The sequence below is a fragment of the Rattus rattus genome, chromosome 5 (genome assembly GCF_011064425.1).
Source record: "Rattus rattus isolate New Zealand chromosome 5, Rrattus_CSIRO_v1, whole genome shotgun sequence".
In the NCBI taxonomy this organism is placed as follows: Eukaryota; Metazoa; Chordata; class Mammalia; order Rodentia; family Muridae; genus Rattus; species Rattus rattus.
In genome coordinates this window covers 45,740,179-45,754,388 of record NC_046158.1, presented here as the reverse complement: position 1 = coordinate 45,754,388, position 14,210 = coordinate 45,740,179, and the positions used below count along the sequence as shown (strand labels likewise).

At 46.5% G+C, this 14,210-nt stretch overlaps 1 protein-coding gene across 1 annotated transcript in view; it reads left to right on the top strand.

Moving 5' to 3' along the window:
- Stk39 (serine/threonine kinase 39) overlaps positions 1-14,210 on the top strand; it is a 259,896-nt gene that overhangs the window by 74,964 nt on the left and 170,722 nt on the right. The window contains 2 exon segments of the mRNA XM_032903422.1: positions 1,952-2,093; positions 3,207-3,262. Of these exon segments, the coding sequence (XP_032759313.1) occupies positions 1,952-2,093; positions 3,207-3,262 (198 nt within the window).

Below are 14,210 nucleotides of genomic sequence, written 5' to 3'. Positions count from 1 at the left end.
CCCTGGACTCCCGAGTACTCACTTCCTTGAGGTAACTCCAGTGCATTGGCACCAAGGCAGTCTTAACCAGTTGAGGCAGAGTGTTCCGGAATTCCACTGTCTCTGAGAAAATGGCAAGTTCTGGTGACCTGAACCCCTAAAAGTCTCCAACTCTGTCCCAGCTGAAGAGCTCACCTCAGCTAGCCTTTCACTTCCATAAACTTGAGCACACGCCTCGAATCTCTTTTGAGGACCAGGTAGAAAATGCACTGTCTGTCTGAGAGTCCAGGCCAGTCTCCAGACAGGAGGCTCCCACAGGAAAGGGGAGCGTCCACAGAGAAGGGCTCGCCTTCTCTCCTTTCAGAAGGCTAGATTAAGCAGCCGCCAGTTAGGTTATATACTTTTAAGAATAAAGCAATTCGTGCTCGGAATCATTATTTTTCTAAACCACCTAAAAACCAGAGAGCTGATAGATGAACAAATGCTTCCTCCTCTGAGGAGGGAAGTTTGCGTTTGTTTTCTGCTGTGGTATTTGACCACGTGGAATCTCCTCACGAGGGGCAGGCACCTACAATAATACCCGGAGGGGAGACTCAGCCCTCTAGGTCAGTCACAAAGAGCCTCGAGCAGACCCAGTCCTGAGGTAAAGTCATTTGCTAACCGTTCAGAAATGCTGGATCTCCAGGTAATTAGAGCTTCAAAAATGACCCAGAGGTGTAGGATATTTATTACTGTGTGTCGAAACATGAATTCATAGTGCCTAGGATACCTATCTGTATAGAGTAACAAAGCACTAGGTATGTATTGATTAGAAAAGCCTGCGCATGAAGCATACATGAAAATCAAGGTTGCTCAGAGCCTCACAAAAGAGCCCTGGGGTCGGGGCAGCGGTGTGGAGGCTCTCTGCCCGCCCTGCCTTATCTTCGATGTAGGTGACAGGAATGGCTGTTACTGCTTCTCTTACTTCTCTGCTGTCTTTTTCTCCCCTCAAACAGCTTTGGTTAGTGACTTCACTTGTTTTCTTTAAAAAAATTTTTTAAATGTTTTTTTATATCCTTTTAGTAGATAGATTGATATCATAGCTGTTTTTCAAACTCTGTTGTTGAAGCTGTTTCTGAACTCCTGGACTCCACACACTCTTCCATTTCTGCTCCCCCTGTGCTCCTGGGGACCCCAGACAGCTTTTTAAGCTTTATTTATTATTATTTCTGTCATTACTGTGTGTGGTGAGGAGTCTGATACCCGTGCCACAGGCCTGCCTGTGGAGGTCAGGAGACCTTGCAGTCATCACTTCTTTCTTTGCCCCACTCGAGTCTCGGAGGAACAAAATCAGGTTGTCGAACTTGGTGGCGAGGGCCCTTACCTGCTCAGACATCTCACAGCAACTTGAAGTTTTTAAAGTGTGCTGGGGACCGGCTCATTCTAGGCCCTTTGTTGTTGTCAATATTTTTCTAGGGGAAAGAACCACTGTGTGTGTGTGTGTGTGTGTGTGTGTGTGTGTGTGTGTGTGTGTGTGTGTGCGCACGCGCGCGCGCGTGCATGCACGTGCTCCTATGTGTCTGCAGAGGGCAGAAGAGGGTGCTGGATCCTGTGTAGTTGGAATTAGAGGCACTTGGTGGTGAGCCACCCAATGAAAGGTAGGTGTGGGATTTGAACCAGGGATGTCTGGAAAAGCAGGCATCAGTCTTCACTGCCAAGCTATCTCAATAGAGCTCTAATTCCTGACTCTTAATGAGAAGCCTTGTCAACCGCACACTGAAAGTATTATTCCCAGCTTATTAGTAGATACAGTGTTTCCGGCCTTAGGCATGGCATTCCATTGTTATTATTCCTTGGGAGTATCGAAATTGAGTAAATGGATTCTAGTTTTGATGGTCACATCTAGGCTGTAATAGTAGGGGGTTCTTACTCTAAAACAGAATGGACATGCTTATGAAAACTCATCTCTGCAGTACTCTGTCTGTCCACTCAGGTTCCATGTTGGATATCATCAAATACATCGTCAATCGGGGAGAGCATAAGAATGGTGTCCTGGAAGAGGCAATAATCGCAACAATCCTTAAGGAGGTTTTGGAAGGATTAGACTATCTGCATAGAAATGGTCAGATCCATAGGTATGGTGTCTTCCCAGTCTGCTCTCCATAATGTATATAGCTCTAGTTTATGAAGATCCCAAGGAGGTAAATCCTGCAGGTGGGCTCGTGTATTATTTAGAAGTAAAACAAACCTCCAGAGAATAAACTTGGATGCATTGTCTTGGTATCCTTGGGGCTGGTTTATGTGGTTAGACTGAAGTAGAGCAAAATGCAGCAAGCGCTGTGTGGGCTCATTAAGAAACTAGTTAACATAATTACTCTTGGGGTGAACTTGCTTGAGCGGGATGGCATATCCCTCTTCCTAAGGAAGGTGGGGCTGTTACAGGTTACGGTACCGGTTTTGGACCTGGATGAGAGGAAGGAAGCAGTCCTGCTTTCCTCTTCTGAAACACAGAGCGCTAAGTTTTAAAATGGAGGAACCAACAGAATATGAGCATGGGATATTTCAAAAGCAGTGGTGTCACTCCAACCCTTCAGAATGTCATAAGTAGGCAGCACTTACTAATTAACATCCTTCAACCCTGAAGCATGCGAGAGCTGTGTATTTCGTGGTCTGTATCACCGTTTTTTAATACTCATTTCTTAATTGTCACTTTTTTAAATATTAAAATTGCTCCATAGAGCTTCCATATAGTGAAGAGGTACCACGTAGAATGTCATTATTAACATTTAGCCTTGGTATCACCCATAGGGGAAATTGGTAATGAATTAAATTCACTTTAAATGGGCTGAGAGACTATTTGGAAATGTGCCACAGGCAACTCAGAGTGGAAGCAGAATAGTTCTGCTTACACAGGGATTTAATTCTTCATAAATATGGCAGTCATGTGGCTTTAAGGATAATCAGTAATTCCGAAACATATAAAATAGTCTGCTCGGTGGTGATTTAATTAAATGCAGATAATGGCTTCCCATAAAATATTTGTTATTAAAATCTTAAGTGTGCCTCGGGAGCAAAGTATAAAATGACAGTACGCGCTCGCAACTTTAAAAATCTGCAAGGTGACTTCAACAGTCACTAAACAGTGGTTGTGTCAGGCTTGCGTGCTGCGTGTTGAAATCTTCCTGCGTGTGTCAGTCTCATATCTAGCTTGTGCTTTATAATTCATTCTCTGCTTCCCCCCCCAACAGGGATTTGAAAGCTGGCAATATTCTTCTGGGTGAGGATGGATCAGTACAAATAGCAGGTAAGGGTGCAGCAGACGAGCATCTTCCTCTGTTTGCAGGACTCTCGTGTTGTAAGGGGAGGAGGCTGCCTTTCATGAAATGGGTAAATGTATGTAGTGTCTTTTAAGAGTATATCCGGGCTGTCCTTCTCTAAGGGACATAACCTTTACAGGATGCCTGGGACCGAAGCCTGGGTGAATCACTGTCTTTCTCCAGATAAATAATGCTGTTTTAGCACAGAACCTTTCTATAATGATCTGGCTTTCAATTTTCTTATATTTACCTGAATAGCTTCTCCCTTATATACCTGCAAGAAAAGTCCTTTGGAAAATTGTTCTTGATTAAGTTTGAAATTTATGTGAGTTTCCAGCCTTATGTTTCTGTATGTTATTGAATGACCACATCCGCTGAGCATGCCTCATTCTTGGCTCCTGCCATTTTGTTGTTTGTAGTAATAAGAATATCCTGAAAGGCTTGGACCAGAAGGTAGGCACATCCATATTTTCTCACATTTTGCCCCAGTTCCTTGCGGGTCCGCCACACTTTCAGCCATTGCTATCCTGTGTGGTGGTGGTTTTGGCGGGACAGCCTTTCCCTGTAGTTGTTGCCATTTCTCAGCGTACAGCCTCCGTCTCCCAGAAATGCAGTATTAGCTGTCCTTGGTGAGAATCGATGCAGCTTCTGTCGGGGAGAGTGCTGGTCTGTCTCCCGCTACTGAGTCAGCTTGGTTGACTTCATTTGGAGTTGTGGGAAGAATCCTGTATGCCAGTGTAGTTCTTTGACCATCCCTAATTATTTAACAAAAATCAACCACAGCACCTAATTCTAGACCAAAGTCTGCTTCGACATAACGTGGATATCTAGCGTTATTAGAAAGCAGTGAGTCCAGGTCTGTGGAGATGGCTTGGAGTTGAGGAGCTCTGGGTGTCCTGCATAGTGTGCAGGTTTCCTTTCCAGCATCCAACGGTGCCTCAGAACAGTCTATGACTAGTTCTGGGGAGCCCAGTCTGTCCTCCATGGGCTTCATGCACACATGGGGGGCACAGACGTACACGCTGGCAAAACTCTCATACACATAAACGAAAGAAATGTTTCTAAAAGAATTAAAAGAAAAGACATAGAGCAGTTCAGCAGAGAACAAACTCTAACAGAAAGGCTAAACTTCAAAATATCAGGGTGCTGAGGTCGAATGCAAGCCAGCCTCAGCACTTCAACTGTGGCCAGCTCTGATTCTGTTTGCCCCTCGTGCTCTCTGTGGACCCTCAGGTGAGGGTGGACAGCAGGGCAAGTGGGACACTGACCTTGGCCTCTGTAATTTTATAAGGAAAGAGCAACTTTTGATTTCTCTTTTAAAGGAGAGAAGACTTTTTTCTTTGATTTTTTTTTTTCAAGACATGGTTTTTCAGTGTAGTAAGTCCTGGTTGTCCTGGAGTTGCACTGTAGACCAGGCTGGTGTCAAATTCACAGAGTTCCGCCTGTGTCTGCCTCCCATGTGCTGGGATTGAAGGCATATTCCACCACGCCTGGCTGAGAGAAGACGTTTTTTAGAGTTGCAAATGAAGTTTTTGTTTCTCATATCAAACCTGTTTTCTCTTAGACAACATGTAATAGAAGTGATTCTCACAGAGAAGGTAGATTTGGCCAAGCGTTGCAATTGGTTTAAGACATCTAGAAGCAACCGTGTGCACCAGTTAAGCCCAGTTAAGTCTTAAGTATACTCTGTGTGTTACTTAGGTCATGCCGTTGTGTCCTTTATGCACACTTTCCCCGACTGCGAGATGTGGTTTCCTTGGCAGCTGCTGCACCATAAGTAAGACTCAGATGGTTGGCCCTGGAGAGATGGGTCGATGCCTAAGAGCCCCGAGTCCTCTTCTAGAGGACTGGCACTGGCACCTATGTGGTGACTCACAGCTATGAGGTTAAATGCCTTCTTCTGACCTTCATGGGCACCAGGTACACATGAACACACGTGCAAGCAAAATGCCCACACAGATAGGATGGCATAATAATAAAAGGGAACCAGGTGTCTGTGAATCCAGTAGACCCTGGGAGCCGCAGAGTGTTCTAGGTGGACAACGGGCCATTTTGCAGCTTCCCCTCCACGTGAACATTTCTGTTAAAATGTCGGAAAGGATTGTAGAAAATAGCAGCTAAGATCTTTACGACTTCAAAGCTTTAGTCAATTTTAAATCTTGTTTGTGAGTATCTTCACGGCACTGCACATGTGTGAGAGTCAGGCTCTGTGGTTCTCTCTTTCCACCTTATGTGGTTTCTGGAGGTCACATTTGGGTTGTCATGTTGGCAGTGCACGGACCTTTAGTCACCGAACCATCCTGCTGGTCCCGATGCATATTTTTCTTTAATCGTAAAGAAATACATCTGTACAGAGACCTTGCACACGTAATTTTCCCTTGCCTATTGACAGTGTTCTTGTCCCGTGAGACCTGGACCTATACCCTGCACGTAGGGCGGTTGTAATTAATAAATATGTGAAACACTTAGGGCAGCCAATTAAATGGGTAGTGGACAAAAGCAGCCAAAGGAGCATGCAGTGGAAGTGTAGTTCTGTGTAAAGGAAAATAAACTCTCAGCATCACAGATAGAGAAACTCAGCATAAACGTGTACTGGGATTCCACCACAAAGCAAAGGCCAGCATGTTGTTGGTCCAGTGCAAAGAGTCCCTTCCACAGTGGAGTTAAATCTAGCCTATCTCTCACAACTAGAGGTGCAGTTTGCCCTTGTCTCTGCAACCAAGCGAGGTATGAGGTGGCTTATGGAAGGCACGCCCATGCACCCCACTCCACAGCCAGTGACACCATGGTAACTGTCTCTGGTCAGCCACGGTGGGAGTTTGTGCATCTCTGGAGTGTGCAGCACGTCTTTCTGGGAGGGCGCTGTTAATCATTTATTAGCACACAGTTATGGCTCTGCTAGGAATCTGCCCTCTAGCTATCCCCATGTATGTGTAGAGCATTAGAGGCCCAAGTTTGTTGGAGATTTTTTTTTATGGAAGGGGGTGTAGCCTAGACTTGAACTCATGACTGTCACACTGCCCCTGCCTCCCAGCTACTGGGATTATAGGCATGTACCACCATGCCCAGATAATTTGTTGGAGGATTTGTTTGTGAAAGCAAAAGCGGAGATGCACCCCTAGTGCCTCAAGTGTAGTAGACATAGGGTATTTATATTATGGAATTCCCACAGGTCCTGAGGGAGAACGGAAAAGTCACCACTGGTTAGGTGAATGAGACGAGGTGACAGGCAGGAAAGAGGCAGGCCTTCTGTGCAAGAAGAGGAGCAAACCAAGAGGATGGTTCTGCCTGAGTGCATGGGTCCAGGGAGTTACCAGTCACACAGGGTTAGACAGTCACATCCCCTTTCACCACTTTAAACTACACATGTGGCTGACCTTATAAAACACATGCAGTGGCCTAGGAAAGTCAGTAATGCACGGCCAGCAAACTGGGGTGTTTTCAGTTATTTCTCTATGTGTGTGTGTGTCTGTATGTGTCTCTGTGTGTGTCTATGTGAAAGTGTGTCTATGTGTGTGCACGTGTGCCCATGTGTGAGAGAGTATGTGTGTATGTACAAGTGTGTGCATGTACATGTGTGTACATATCTCTCTCTGTGTTTATACATGTTGTAGAACAGAGGTTTAGTTCCTCAGGTACTCCACTTTGGTTTTTATTTTTAATTTTTTTTTTTTTTTTAAAGACAGGATTCTCATTGGTCTGGGACAAGTACGTTAGGCTGATTGGCCAGTGAGTCCCAAGAATCTGCTTGTCTTTGCCTACTCAGAGCTGGGGTTACAAGCGAGAAGCCCCAACATATTTGCCTTTTTAACCTGGGTTTTAGGATCAAACTGAGGTCCTCGTGCTTATGCAGTGGCCATTTTTACCAACCAAGCTACCTTCTGGACCCCCATCCTCAGAGGATTTCCAAGGTGGCAGCAGGAGGAAGGAGCCTCCGCACACTGACTTGGCCCCAGGGCTTTCCATCCTTCCATGGTTCCTTCTCCCTCCCTCCTTCCTCATTGGTTTTCGTGGCCTTTGTTGTTCATAGGGAACCGTATGCCTTTGTTCTTGCCGCCTGTAAGCTAGCAACTCATGCCTATGTGCAGTTTGTCAGCCCTGGGGGTAGGAGGGTTTTCCTTAGAATCCCAAAGGCTAGTTTGGAAAACGACTTCAGTTCAGGAAGTGACAGGCACAACAGTCCAGTCACAAGCAGTCTCCTCAGCCAGTGCAGACTATCAGCTGGCTGAAACCCCCAGGCTTTGTGGCTTTGGGTAAGTTACCAAAGGACTCATTTAGGACTCATTTCCGTTAGCAGAGAGTAAAGAAAATACTGCTTTTTACCATTGCTGGCACACAGTAGGTATACTATATAGCCATCAACAGACGCTATTGCTATGGTTACTAGTGTTACCCTCCTCCCTAACATTACTGCAGCCAGCAGGACCACACTTGCGCTGCCTGGAGGTCATGTGTATGTCAGATTCGTCTCGAAAGAGATTCAGCTCTGAGAGACTTTGTGAGTTACAAAAAGGTAAGGTTATTAAGTGTAGAATTTGGAAGAAAACTCACTATTAATCTTGAGTTAAGCTGTTAGAGAAGGAGACTGACTTCCCTTGTTTGGGGATGAGCAGTCCTCTCAGTAGAGGGTCAGAATAGCCGTCAGGTGCCTTTGAAATGCAAAGACAGGTCAAGGCCTGCTTTGTTCTGGCACTTGGTACCCTGCCAGTCACCTCATCCCATTATTCTTGTCAGACTGGAGATCTGAGCTCTTTCCTGGGTGTCTGGAACACACTGTCCTTCTCTTTCTCTCAACTGGGATCCTCTGAGGTGAGGTTCCCTGTACTTCTCTTTCTCTCAGACCTTAGGGTTCTTTCTTTACCATGAGTGGCTGTGGGGAGCGCTGTGGCCCCGGGTGGGGGCGGGGGCGGCTGCTGGGTTCAGGGGGACGCCTGTAGAAAGAACCTGTGCTTGGTGGCTCTGAGGATCAGCTGGACTGGGACCTGAAGGGCTGTGCTCTGTGTGTGCCTGGCACACGGTGAGGGCTTGTTACAGTTCTTCCTTGTTTCCTGCTAGGCTTTCTACATAGTAACTCCTCCAACAGGTCTGCCCTACCCTACATGTCTGGGGCAACAGGCATTTAATCCACAATTCCTACACCTTTGGAGCTACAGCTCTCTAGAATTATCCCTAAATTTCATTTCCTCCCTGTTCTCTGAACTGAGCGCAGTGTTGTATTTATGCAGAATGTATGCCTTTTAAAAACTGGAGGTAAAACACTACCATGAGGTCATTGTTTTAACAGGCAGTCCTGTGCTGCCAGGGTGCCAGGTGGTGCTGCTCTCGCCATTTCACTGCAGATTACCCTGCCTGTCGGGCAGGCACTGGCTAAATAGAAGCTGGGGCCTACGGACCTCAGAACTGGGCTTTGGGTTCTTGGCCGTCACCTTTGGTGTGGCGATGAGGCAGGCAGCTGGGTACGATGAACAAGAGCAGAGATCCTCAGTGTAGTGGAGCAGAGCTGTCCTATGTTTCTGCACATCCTCAGGACGACTCTTGGAAGAGGAGTCTCATTCTTGTTTCTTTGAAGATAGACACATTGTGTGTTCTTTATGCAAAGAGGCCATTCATTCTGTCTTGTAGATAAACCAGTCCTTTCAGAATATTTTGTTACCCAAGGGAAGATAAGGGGCCAGGCTAGGTCTTGGGAAGCCCTGTCTTCATGATATGCCTGGAAAGTATGGCGAATAAATAGGTTTAGTTCTGCTTACACTGTGTAACTCTTCAGGAAGCACACGTGTGTCCTAGTGACTCTGGACGTGAGATCAGTAACCAGCGTGTACTGTGTGTTTCTGGTGTGTGAGGTCAGCTCGTGGGCAGTAATAGACCCTGGGGAAGGTACCCATGGTAGTTCACATTACATACGGAAACAAAGGCACACAGAGTGAGAAGAAAGCCAGCCGGATCAAACGTAGGGTAAGCTTTGAAGTCCAACTGCACATCCTGGCCTTCTGACTCTGGGGCTAGTCCAGCCCACCTGGGGGCTTTCCAGGATGAACCCACTGCATACAGACGTAAATGATTTCAGGTTTAGACCGAAACTGAGCAGCCACCAGCTTTCTTCTAATTTTGTGTAAATCCACTTTGGGTCAGGCAACATATGTGCCCAACATCTTCCTCCTTGGCCCTTCCAAGTTGAAATGCAAGTACGATTTAAAAACAGAAGGTGTCCATGGTATTCTTTGGTGTAGATTTAGGCTCAGAAGTGACACCACTCCCCTCTCCTTCTTCCTGCCCCCCCCGTGTGTGTGTGTGTGTGTGTGTGTGTGTGTGTCTGTCTGTCTGTCTGTCTTTAAAATTATCACTAAGGTTTTCGTTCCGTGTTTTTATGAGATTCATGACTGCAAACAAGTGTGTCTCTGTTTCTTATGCCTTCCCTTGCGTGACTTCCCGTCTATTTATCTATAATGTCCAACCCCAATGTGTCGATTTGTTTCAGCTTATTTTATCACGTCATGCTTTATCATTATCCCTTAGAAGACTGTAAGTTTTCTTATCCTTTTTCCTTTTAAAGATTATATATTTAATGTATATGACTACACCGTCGCTCTCTTCAGACACAGCAGAAGAGGGCACCAGATCCCATTATAGATAGTTAGGAGCCACCATGTGGTTGCTGGGAATTTAACCTGGGACCTCTGGGATGGAAGAGCAGTCAGTGCTCTTAACTGCTAAGCCAGCTCTCCAGCCCTTATCTTTTTAATTATTTATTTTTATTTTATGTGCATTGTCGTTCTGCCTGCCGTGTGTCTGTCCCCTGCAGTTGGACTTACAGAGTTGTGAGCTGTCCCGCTAGTTCTGGGAAGTGAAGCTGGGAACTGAGTTGTCTCCTTTGCTATTAAACACTGAACCATCTCTCCAGCCCCACCCCCAACACACACAGTCTTAAGATTGATAAAAGTTGCCGCCTGGTGGTGGTACACACCTGGAGTGGCAGAGGAAGCCAGAACTCTGTGAGTTCAAGGCCAGCCTGGTCTACAGAGCAAGTTCCAGGACAGCCAGGGCTACACAGAGCCCCCGCCCCATATATGTAAAAGTCAGTTTTTATGTCACGATCAAAAACCAGGGATGGTAGTCCCCTCGGGATTGAATAAAAGGCTTTCCTCCTTCTATGCTGCCCTTGGAAAGCCTGTGTGTGAGTGACTCTGTCGCAGTAAAGGTGGGCTGGGTGTCTTAGGAAATAAACCAGATAGGTTTTTACCACACTATGTGATAGAAGGGCGAGTGGTTGTTTGAAAGTTGTGCTCTTCCCACGGCACGGCATTTATTTACTAATTTGATGCTTTGTCATATTGTCACGGAAAGCTCAGTGTCTGGCACGTGACTAAGCCTGTTTGTCCAGAGTTCATGAGAGACAGAATTTTAAGCAAACAAATGAATAGTGAACAGGTAGGTCACTTTGGGGTGGTCAGCTGCAAACCTATTCATTCTAAGATTCTTTTTAAGTCGCCCTATCCTTACTGTAGTGTAAAAATGCGGATTTAAAAATCTGATACAGTGTTTTTTTTTTTTTTTTCCCAACAAAGTCTTACTGTCGCGCCCCGGTAGAGTCTGTGCAACCCAGGCTGGTCTGGAACTCACAGCTCTCTTGCTACTTCAGCCTCTCGTGCTGGGATTACAGACATGTGCTATGTCACCATCACCGGCCTTAAAACTTGATTTCCGAAGACCTTTCTAGATGCATAGTGAGATATATATATGGAGAGAGAGAGAGAGAGAGAGAGAGAGAGAGAGAGACAGACAGACAGACAGACAGACAGACAGACAGATGTTGTGCTTGTGCATGCACGTTCTTTGCCATTTAGGAATTGTGGCCACCATGGTCTGGGTGTCTCTGTGTCCCCTGTAAACTCATGGTAGGAACTCATTACCACTGGGACTCCTTGAGTGCAGCTTGTGGTGGGCTCTCGTGGTGGGGATACGTGACTGTAGGAAGGAGGCTGTAAAGCGATGCTGTTTAAAGACGTGCCTTGAGGTGTGAGGACACATCCTTCACTGCAGAGCTCTGAGAGAACCGTTCTGTTCCACGGAGCAGGACTATATCAGATGAGATGCACTGGTGTTTTGGTGTCGGATTCCTAGCCCTCTGAGCATTGCCAAACAGATTTCCCCCTCCATTGAGTTCCTTGGTGGAAAGTTTGTGTAGACTTATGGACACCAACTGTGCTTATGTCCGGGAAGGTTCATTTCCATCTCTAGACCTTCTGTAACAGAGAAATTGAGTCCTACCGGGCTAAGCAGCAGAGGATACTGGAAAGTTCCCCTCATGCCAGCCTTAACGTAAGAGCCTGTTTGACTTCCTTATGCTTTGCTTGCTGGGAGGGAGAGGATGTTCCCTTCATCCTTAGACCCATGGTGGGTTTCTGAACACTGAAATCTTCCCGACAAAAACAGTCCTCGAGGTTCTCAAGGAAACTTCTTTTCAGTGCATTGCATGATGGTTCCACTTCTGCCCTCCCGGTGTTCAGTCACCGTCACACGCCAGGCCGGAAATCAAAGGGAAGAGGCTTATCCAGGTCGGGTGGGTAGGCAGGTTCTTGTGGTTTTGCGTGCTGGGGGAAGAAAGATGCCTTCTCCGAGATAGTTTCTGTGTCATAGCCCTCCTTAATTCAAGGGTTATAAGGGCTGTGTATAATCCTCTTGGAGTGCATAGGGTTTGGGGGTGAATGTACGCTATTGGCTGGGACTGAGGTGCTGGGAATGCTTTGTTTACATGAAGAGGAATTCCGGGTGCCTGCCAGACGGGTCCTTATGGGGAGAGAGAAAGCTTAACCTGTAATTTGGCCACCAGGCGATGTGACTACCCCAGCGATGGTGGTAGGGGCTCCTTAACCCAGAGCATGCAGGCACTGAACATTCAGGTTTCAAGATGAGAGTTTCAGGGTTCGGACAGGGTTCGACCTCACTCTTGTCCCCCACAGGCATTGGTATTATTCTCAGGGGAAGAGTGTGTGGGGAGTGTGTGGGATTGGTGTCCCTTGGACATTGATGGATGCCGCTGGAGGTTCACTAGGTGTTGCAGCAAGGTAATGTGGAAACTCGATCTGTCCCGGAAGCAGCCTTCGGTGGGTATGGGCACTCTCTGAAAGCAAGTGAATCTCAGTGAGTAATTGTGTCTGTGTCGTATTTATTGGCCCACCATGGCCAGAGCATGGGCTCTGACACTCACTGGGAAGCCTAATTGGAATCTGGTTTCGCTCGATCTGGCCCCATAACCACATAATCTGTACATATCTTCAATAAGAAAACACCAGAGCGCGATTAAAACGTTCCATTTTGCAGGCGGCCGTCCCCGGGCTAGTGGAAGGGGGCAGGGCTTTACTATTTTGCAGTGTTGCAAGATGACAAGGAAGTGGTTAAAGGGCAGGGCTCTGTGCGTTCTGACTGACCTCCTACCCTGTTCCTTTGCTGTTCCCCTTTGTTTGCCCCATCATTTCCCATTCTCAACTGAGGGAGAGTCCACTGTGTACTGCCCGGGGTCACTTCCTGGCCTACAGTTGCCCCCCACCCCCATGACTGTGCAGAGGGGCCTGCCTGTGGTTGTGTCTCCTCCACACGTGCTCCTGGACCCTCTTCACTCTCCTAACACCATCTACCCTACACCTCTGTTTCTGGGAACCACTCCTGTGAAACCCTCCTCCATCCCCCCCTTCACTAACCCAGCCTCACTTGATTGAGCCCTGAGAACTTTGAACATGGTTTCTACACCGCCTCACTTGATCTATCCAGCCTGTGGTACTGTGGAAACTGGGGCCCTCTTTCTTCCTCTGCCTTCCAAACCAGGTAGCTCCCAAAGGTAGAAACTCCATGTGTTTATCAATACTTCGCCTTCACCGGGAGTGGCTGACAGGAGGGAGGGGTTCAGGAAGATTCGGTGACTGTGATCTGACTGGAATACATGCTGGATGCCCTGTCTCCTGCAAATCAAGGAGCCTGTCGGTGATATAAGACATGGCTGTAGTTGATATATTAACTGAAGACGCTCGTATACCAACACAGCAGGGCAGAGGTATTTAAAATACCTACACACACGCACACGCACACGCATACACACACACACACACATGCACACACACACACACACACACACACACACACACACACACACACACACACACACGCACATTTCCCTCTAAAGCTGAAAGTAGGTTTTTGTTTAGAGACAGGTTGTTCTTGAACTCAGAATCTTGTTTCCACCTCCTGAGTACAGGGATTGTAGCAGGCGGGCCAGTGCGCCTCACCGAAGGTAGTTTCTTAATGGAAAAAGAAGTTTGACCTCAGTTTTGGGTATGCTTTGCCCTGGGTAACTATGGATTAAATAGTTAATGAAATCAGAGAAGGAAACAAATGACAGGGGACATTGTGCATGCCTAGAAAATAGAGTCCGTAGATGAATTAGGAGCCTTGATAGATATGAGCTGCTTTGTAGTCAACCGAAATACTTGTTTTGGGATTCAGGGATAGTTCACAATCATATAGATTATGGTTTGACCAATTATAGAAAAATCTCAGACCAGTTCCTTTCTTCTTCTTCTTCTTCTTCTTCTTCTTCTTCTTCTTCTTCTTCTTCTTCTTCTTCTTCTTCTTCTTCTTCTTCTTCTTCTTCTTCTTCTTCTTCTTCTTCTTCTTCTTCTTCTTCTCTCTCTCTCTCTTTTTCTTTCTTTTATCTTTCTTCTTTTTCTTTTTTTTTTCTTTCTTTTTTTGGTTAATAAGGAGAGTAAGTTAGTTGATGTGACCTCTTGGCTTGGGGGACTTTGATAGATGATAATATCTGGGGAAACCTCTCGCATGAGCCTAGGATGTGATCAGCTCTGGAGACTTGGTTTGCTATTCCAGCTGTACCAAGAGGCACCTGGGACAGACAGTGAGCAGCTTCTCCCCCTTGGCAGCTGCTCG